The sequence below is a fragment of the Anopheles ziemanni genome, chromosome 2 (assembly GCF_943734765.1).
Source record: "Anopheles ziemanni chromosome 2, idAnoZiCoDA_A2_x.2, whole genome shotgun sequence".
Lineage (NCBI taxonomy): Eukaryota > Metazoa > Arthropoda > Insecta > Diptera > Culicidae > Anopheles > Anopheles ziemanni.
In genome coordinates, this window is record NC_080705.1 from 48,089,374 (window position 1) to 48,098,420 (window position 9,047).

At 38.5% G+C, this 9,047-nt stretch overlaps 1 protein-coding gene across 1 annotated transcript; it reads left to right on the forward strand.

Annotated features, from left to right (window-relative positions):
• The first annotated feature begins 5,366 nt into the window (after positions 1-5,366).
• LOC131293702 (cuticle protein 76-like) lies at positions 5,367-6,097 on the forward strand. Its single transcript, XM_058321777.1, has 2 exons — positions 5,367-5,375; positions 5,460-6,097. Exons 1-2 carry the CDS (start codon positions 5,367-5,369, stop codon positions 5,901-5,903), a joined length of 453 nt encoding a protein of 150 aa, XP_058177760.1. The 3' UTR covers positions 5,904-6,097.
• Positions 6,098-9,047: the final 2,950 nt, after the last annotated feature.

A 9,047-nucleotide genomic window follows, 5' to 3' on the forward strand; every position in this document is an offset into this window, starting at 1 on the left:
GAATAACGGGCACGACATCTCTACCAAACTAAAAGTGCATATATTATTGATAACTACCTTCTAGAAAACGCACAACAAATGCAGCGGTCTTTACGTCAGGCTACAACACGGTAGTGTTGGCAGAATCGGGATTCGGAAGATTAGAAAACTAGATCCCTTGACGGATTCTTTTCGATTGGATCCCATTTGACAGATTCGAATCAGGTCTGATTCGATTGGGATTTGAATCAGGCGTGATTCGTTTGGGACTCAATTTGATTCGACGCTGATTTTATTCGAATCTATTTGAACTTTATATTGTTACTCCATTCGGACACGAGGTAAGATGAATTTGCCTCGCTACGAATCGGAGCTCCAGACTACAGCGCGACGTCGCGTTTCGAGACGGGACGTCTGACTCGGGGGTCCACACTACAGCGCGACGTCGCGTTTCGAGACGGGACGTCTGACTCGGGGTCCACACTACAGCGCGACGTCCCGTCACAAAACGCGACGTCGCCTGACAGGCGGCCGAACTCCGTACAAAAAAAATGTCGCACAAATCGCGCTAGTGTAGAAGCAGCGAAAAACGCGACGTCGCGCTAGCTCTTGTCAAATGTCAATTCGAAACGAAAACAAGCCGACAGCTGGACAAAACGTAAACAAACCAAAACACAAACGCGAACAAAACGAGCAATATTCTCCACGAAACATTGGATTTTTCGTTGTACTACTTATTTCTAGCCTTCACAAATGTAATTCAGTTATGAAACTCAGTTTTAGTTGATATTTTTACCAAAGTGTTTTCGGGTGCCGAAACGTGAACAAACTGCACTCAATACCCCGAGTAATACGGGGTCCACATTACAGCGCGACGTCCCGTCACGAAACGTGACGTCGCCTGACAGGCGGCTGAACTCCATATGAAAAAAGTGTCGTACAAATCGCGCTAGACGATGCCAGGTGTAGAAACATAAAATGCAACAACGTGTTATATACGCAATCACGTTGTCAAAAGCGTTCTCTTTTGAGATGTATCGCAAGTGTAAACAGAATTGTGTTACCGGCCTGCTACACAAGCCGCAAACTCATAAACCGTATAAGTTTACGTCAAAATCTTTGCGGTTCGTGTAGCCGCGTTTTGCGGTACTAATTCGGTGAGCCACGCTACACGAGCCGCAAACTCAAAAACTTTGCGGCGCAAAGAGGTTTTTGTTTTTGATTTTTCAGTTAACTCAAAAATCTTCCTTCAAAGCAAACAAGATCTTATTTCAATGCACACAAAAAGTAAAATATGGATAATCTGTTGATGAATGAAGTTTGGCTAACTACCCAATCGCGGGTCATCGAGTTGAGTACCCAAAATTTGCAACAACGCAACAGGCGTATTGTGCGTAGGCAAGAAAATGGCAACCGTTTGCTGGACAATACTGTAGCAGAGCAAGCAAATGAAACTATAATTCACTTTCTTCGCATGAAGAAGGAAGATTTTGATGTTTTCAAGTTACATAAAAAGTGGTAGTATAAAATATTTGTATCTTTATCATTAAACTTTTTGAAACTTTTGAATCAAATCAGTTGGTGGGCCGGACTTTGCCGACCCCTGATCTATAGTGAATTTATAATTGATATTCTAGCTATAAAATTACAAAATATTACTGTAGTTGCAAAATAAACACGTAAATTTATCACCATATGTTCGATTATTTTGTTTTTGAGATTTGTTATGTTTACAATTATTTCTTCTTCATCTTCTTCTTCTGGCGCATTTGAGTTTGCGGTTAGCTGCCAAAAACTTCGCGGGTGCAGTTTTCAGCTCACGGAGCTGAAAAGTTTCTGACGCAAACTTTTCGGTTGTTCCCCTTTTTGCGCCGCAAAGTTTTTGTAGCGTGTAGCGGGGCTCTTACATTTCTCTTTTGAATTCGGTTTTCACCTAGACAGCATATAAAATCTGCTGCAAAAGAAGGGGAAAAAGAATTCTGAAAAGAAGAGCGGGAAGTTGTGAAGAGAATTCTGTTACATCAAAATAACGCCAAAATTTCTCGTTGGGAATAGATAAAATAGCCAATTTGTTAATAACTTTTAGTTGACACCACCGGCTTCACTTGGTGACACCAACGCCATGGAATATCATTTTGGTGCTGTGCCTTATGAATCTTTTGGTGAGATCATTCATATGAATTTTTCATCAAAGATTCATTTAGATGGATTCATCAATCTTTTGAGATTTGAATCTTTAAACGTTAATGAATCTTTCAAAACCTTAACGAATCTCCATTAATCTTTCATGGATCTTTGACGAATCTCTATTATTCTTTCATTGGCGTTGATCATACGACCAAAAAAAAGAAATCTCTGGACCCCATAAATCTTCATCAGTTTATGCATCTTTGAGATTCATGAAAATCTCTGGAACAGATTCATGAATCTCTAAAAGGCAGATATTCATTCAGATTCATGAATCAGAGTCTTAAATATACAACTCTACATCTTTCCGGACAAGTAGGTTTAACGTTTCGGTGACCTCTACTTTAACAAACTGCGGTACCGGCGGAGGTCATTTGACCGTTTTACAATTTGATCCTATCGGACTAGTCGTATGCAACATTGCATTCAATCTATGCTCGGGGGGTCTTGACCGTTCTTTTACAAATTTAAAGTAATTTTTAAAGATTATTAGAGTAGAGCAACTACTTTTTAGTATATATTTGTTAACTATCTTTTGGTGCGTTTGGTTTGTTTATTCACCTCTCCATCAAATCTCTCGTTCGGTCTAAACCCAAAAAGATTGAGTCAGAATTCTTCTTTTTGAATCTAATATTTTCAAAAGGAAAATGTAAACCTATGAAAAGAAACTGGACTGAAAACCAAATACAATCTGATCAAACCAAATTGACTCTTCTCTATTCTGAAAATAAATTGATTAGTCAAATGTTTGGTAAGTTTGGAAATTATTCATGTTTAACGCTCTTACCAGCCCGCTACACGAGCCGCAAACTCCAACCGCAAACTCATAAACCGTATAAGTTTACGTCAAAATCTTTGCGATTCGTGTAGCCGCGTTTTGCGGCACCAATGTTGTCGCCAGTCAATGCAAGCACAAAGTTTCTGACAGTCTATGCATGCGTCAGTCTCTGCTGTTTTTGTTTTTGTTATCAGTTAACTCAAAAAGCTTCCTTCGAAGCAAACAAGATCTCATCTTCAGTTCACACAAAAATTAAAATTTGCATCCATCACATTATCGCCTTATGCATTTGCATCGGGGGCAACATTGCCGAAAAAAAAACTGCCTAGTACCCTTAAAATCCAACGGAAATGTAATTTAGTTGCATCACAGGCAGAGACGAATGACCGAGGAGGTCAAAGTCTATGAAATTAAAAAAAAAAAGTTTCATTACAGGGAAATAAATCTCAAATAAAAAATTCTAGCTATAAAATGACAAAATATTACCGTAACTACAAAAGAAAGACGTACATTTATCACCGTATGTCCGTTTATTTTGTTTTTGAGATTTGTTATGTTTCTTCTTCTTGGTGTAACGACCTCTTGGTCATGCCTGCCCGTTACGGGCTAACGAGACTTGTTTCCCTGTTTTACATGGATAGTCAGTCCTCTCGTACAGGGGAGGGTCCGGTCTCGGTTGGGATTCGAACCCACGCCGTCGTTGCGTTTCATATACATTTGAAACAAGTTAATGCTTGTTCTTGCTTATTTAACTTCATCCATCTAGAACTTTTTTACACCGAACACTAGAAGAAAAATTATAAAAACTAAGAATGGAACGTCGCAGTTTAAATTCAACTACCTGTCCCTTTTCTATTTGTTGCCTATATTGTTTATTAACAAGAACTCAAAAAGGATGCCACAATCGCTTTTCTTCTTTGGTGTAATGATCATCTTCGGTCATGCCTGCCATATGAAGGGCTTACTAAACTTTTTCCATTTTGCACAGTCAATCGTACAACAATATCAATAATTTTGAAAATAATGGGATACAAGTTCTTAAGTTAAATTCTTCATCCATTCTTGATACAAACATAATCATTTTAAGATAGAAAATAAATCAAAATAAAACAAATGGTCATGCGTTATTGCATGCCTGTAGGTGGCGTCTCCCCCTCCCCCCCCCCCCCCCCCCCCCACCTCCTCCCCACCACTGTAGAGAGATCGAAAATAATTAAAAATACATCTATTTATAAAACAAGCTATGTAAAATGGATCATAATGTTCTGAACATAACTGGCGATAAGTTGATAGTGATAACTGGCAGCCTTTCACTTTGCTAAAGCGATACGAAAAAAGTATATGGTATACATATAAGAAATCAAGAGTGGGAGTACGTGGTAATAACGAGAGCGTTGACGCTTCAAGCAAAGAACGGAGTTTAAAGCTAGCACTAACGTATGTTTGGATGCATTCTGCGATCACTTGAAAAAGTATTATTGTTGTCGTATTTTATGCTTTCTTTCTACAGAAAAACAAAGACGAATAGAATATTACAATTGAACTTTCAAGTAAAACCAATTTTGTATTTATAATTAATATTACAATAAGTAAATTTGCAAACCATTCGCAGCCGCCCATTATCGTTACGTTGGATTATCAGCCGGATAAAAAAATATCAAGCCCAAATGGTTTACGATTACTTCACGATCCCACTATTGATTTATAAACCAATTGTATGTTATTAATATCAAAACTATTCTTTTTTAATAGACATTAAAATTAATTTTTAATTTCTAAACGTTGGAACTAGCACTATGGTATATGGTTGTACGTATTGAACCATTAACTGCTTTCGTTGTTTTTTAACCATACGTAGGTTTACCTAACCTTAAATAAAAATTAAGTTATTTTGTATTTGCTTATCTAGTCTTACCATATCCACACATTTTTTACCAGTGCCATGTTTAAGATTGTAAAATCATGCGTAGACTGCATGCGACTAATGCATGTGTAGCCCCCCAATTCATCAGGCGGCTCTGTTAGTTGTATCAATAAAAGGTACCTTTGTAAATGTTGCATTGCGTGGTGCGCCTGATTTTTTTTTTGCAAACCACGCGTATACATATCATACTTAGGTGGACACACCTTTCCAGCCGCTACATTTTGTCGCACATGCGTGCGCTGTGTTCCAAGCCCATTGGACCAAGTTCATTTGAACTTGATCGAAAGGATTGGTGATCATGCTGGTGAAAAAAAAAACAATTACATAGACAATTCACTTGCGCTTTTTGCCGTGGGCTGATTGCTATAAAAGACGGACGCAGCTTGGTCTTAAGTTATCAGTTCACTCACTGCTCTTTCAGTTCTCACATCAGTTTTGGTGCTGATTAAGTTATTTATTTATTGTAATCCCAACTAAACCCTTTTATCTACCGTTATCATGTTCCGAGTAAGTAAAATCCAATATTCCGCGATCGAGGAAGATTGTCGCTGTGAATATCCATTGTAATCGAATTTACCGCTTGTTCGATAGATTGTTGCTCTGCTTGCCGCCGTGACCGTGGCCCAGGCTGCGTACAGCTTGAACCCGGCTGGCCCAACCTATGCTGGCATTCACACTCCGGCAATCACCAGCCAACAGTCCAACATTCTTCGCAGCTACGGTAATCTCGGCCAAATCTCCACTTACTCCAAAACCATCGATACCCCGTACTCGTCTGTCAGTAAGTCCGATGTGCGTGTGAGCAACCCGGGTCTGGCCGTTGGCCACGTTGCTGCTGCCTATCCGGCCGTCGCTCCGGCGTTCGCCCATCACGCTTATACCGCTCCGGCCCTGGCCCACCCGGCCATCTACGGTGCCCCTGCCGTCAAGGCTGTCGCTGCCACTCCCGCTCTCCTCGGTGTGGCTTACTCCGCTGCCCCGGCCGTTGCCCACATGACTTACAGCAACGGACTCGGTATCAACTATGCCTGGTAATCTTATGATTGGCTTCGATGAATTTATGATCACCAAATGAAACGAACCGAGCAACCAGAATATTGCATTTTCTCCTCGTGCAGCAACGCATGGACAATCTAAGTCATCACAGTCATTCAAATGCATCGCCACGCGCTGATCATTACCATCTTTTCTTACTGTTAATGTTGGCGAAAATTTATAGTGGATCTTACATAACAGCGATAGTTTTCTTTTCGATAATGAATAAAAACTAAGAAATTACACAAACAAATATTGTTCTTTTATTTTTTGAGTCTCGAGGCGGATTTGCTTTGGTGCTGGGAAAAACTACGCCATACTTAGGAATGAACGCAGTATCGTCCACAGATGAAGCTCGCCTGGTTGTTACAACAAGTAGTATATTATACTATACATGTAAGTTGTTTTTAAACATAAGTGTAGGGCAGCTTACTAGAACATAAATCGGGTGCTAGTGCTTTTGTAATAGTTCACCTTGTATGGCCCTTAACTCAATGACCTCTTTGGATTGGACATGAAAAAAGTATTAAAGATACTTAGTGCCTCAAGATGATAATCGTATCTTAAACTTGCGGAAAGATAGTAACATCAGAAAAAGAGCTTTGTATTCATTTTATGCAGAATAATGACAATATTAACAGATGATACTTTTACTTTTTCTCATGAAACGAACCATACTGCACTGCATCATAAACGTATCACAGTGCCGTAAAACTTTACTTTTTTTTAGCAAGTAACACAGAACAACAGGTGATTTTTACAGAAAAATTAGTATTTATCAAATAAGAGGAAGGTTTTTGTTATGAAACAAGGAAGATTCAGTAGATTTCAACTTTAATCATGAATTTGATATATTAACTTCAACCCGTAATAAATAAAACCTAGTGAACAGTAATTACACCACTTGCTTTCATTTACCTATCGAGCTGTTGACCTTACCTGACCTCAACTGCTCTTGTGAATTGGTGCGAGCTAAATCTTACCAACACACGACACTTTCCCTGTCATGCATGTGGGGTACCAAACTAAAAGGGCACGGTGCGAAGAGTTTCGACTGGATTCAATTTGAAAGATACCGGTTGCTCTAGCATAGCAACGCGTTCTCACAGCGTTCGTATATTCAAAAGTATAAAGCAACATCTTGAATAAATACCAAGAAAGAACAGTATTTTTATAGCTTTCCCAATAAATTTAATCAGTAACTAATAACCATGATCATCAACGGTACATAAACTTGATAAAGTTAGTATAACAATGTTCAAATAAAATGATGAGGAAACTACTAGAGGAAAAAAGAATAGCACCACCTGTTTTTTGCCAATATTTTTTATATTTCCATAAAATTGGAGCTTTTTCGAGTTTGGTACGTTATTACAATCAGTTTTTCAACTTTCCAGTGGATTACGGTCGCATGAATGAGGGCTAACAACGTTAAAACCCAATAATTCATGAAAACGGGGAGGAAATAAAAATAGCACCACTTTGGTTTTCTGGTCAGCAATTGAAGATATTCTAACAAAACCTCAATTAAAATATAGTTTAAGGATTTTATTAGTAAATATAAGAGTATTTGTATCTAATCCCTTCAATACGCGGTGATTTGGAGGTACAAAATACATTTTTTTCAGAGAGTTCTGCTCATGGCGCTCCCAGCATTCACGAATACGAATTAGCACGTAATTGTTGCTTCATTGTTTGACATTTGAAGTCAAGCACGATGACTATGAATAGGCCAAAGGTTTTTTATGAAATTAGGATACAAAGAGCCTGCTGGCTACTTTGATAGCTCCATTCTTATGTCAGGAATCCAACCTGTAGTTAACATCAACTCATGGAATCCGGTATATTTTTATTGGAAAACGAAATCTATGCTCATCCAAGATTAATTTTCTTCAATTAATCTTGTTTCTAGTACATAAAACTTCATTCTCAGTCAAGACCATGGCAAGGTAAGCTTTCGTTGCAGTGAGAGAGTTCCCCATATCAATGGTTCAGGTCTACGACCAAAAATACCTACGTTAACATACGACCTCCTACCCGGGTAGGCCATACGTTTTGTATGGGGGTTGCATTTTGCTGTGCTTTAAAGCTAATATCTTTTGTTATAGATGCCGTAGTGAGTTGAAATTTTCAGTAATGATACTTAAGAATGTTTTCTAACACATCCCATTCAAATAATAATATTAAAAATTCGATAAGTAAGTAATTTTTTCATTCAAATATATTTTATCCCATAGATCTACAATCGCCAACTCTGTAAACCATACATTTTCAATAAGTTATTGTGTTTGTTTATACTTCTTAAGTGGTCTGGTGAAGTAACTTCTTGGTGCCTTCAACATTTTTGTTTATAAATTGAAGTTTCAAAGATGTAGAAAAAATTTTCTATTAAATTTTACGTTTTGGAAATGTTCATGTTCCTCAGTAAATTCAGTGGCATATCTGGAGGAAATTCTTCATTATACATTGTTTCAAACTTTCAAATTACATTGGGCGCAAACTCGGCTAAAATTTTTTATTGAATTTTGAGGTAGTAATGCATGATATTTGTTTAGCTACGTATTTTATGCACCCTGAGTGAGTTTGGCGCTTCCACATTTGAAATTCACTGAGAAAACAAACTTAAACAAACAACGACGATATTTTGACCCGCCGTAGGAAGTATAGATTTCCACATCATCTCCTACTTGTTGAAGAGCAGTTTGTATACGTTTCGGCACCCGAAAAAACTTTGGTAAAAATATCAATTAAAACGGAGTTTGCTCGTTTTGTTCGCGCCAGCTGTCGGTTTATTTACGTTTCGAATTGACATTTGACAAGAGCTAGCGCGACGTCGCGTTTTTCGCTGCTTCTACACTAGCGCGATTTGTGCGACATTTTTTTTGTACGGAGTTCGGCCGCCTGTCAGGCGACGTCGCGTTTCGTGACGGGACGTCGCGCTGTAGTGTGGACCCCGAGTAGGAAACTAAGAATGAACTTTATTCCACCTGAAAAGAACTTTTTTTCATGCGTCGCAGCAACAAATATACCTTTTAAGGTATACGGGTAGAGCACGGACTACGACCGGATAAAATCCGTTCGACGGTCGGTGAAAAATGAACTCTGTGCGTTTATACCTTATATGTTCAAAGGTTCCTTTGAAGC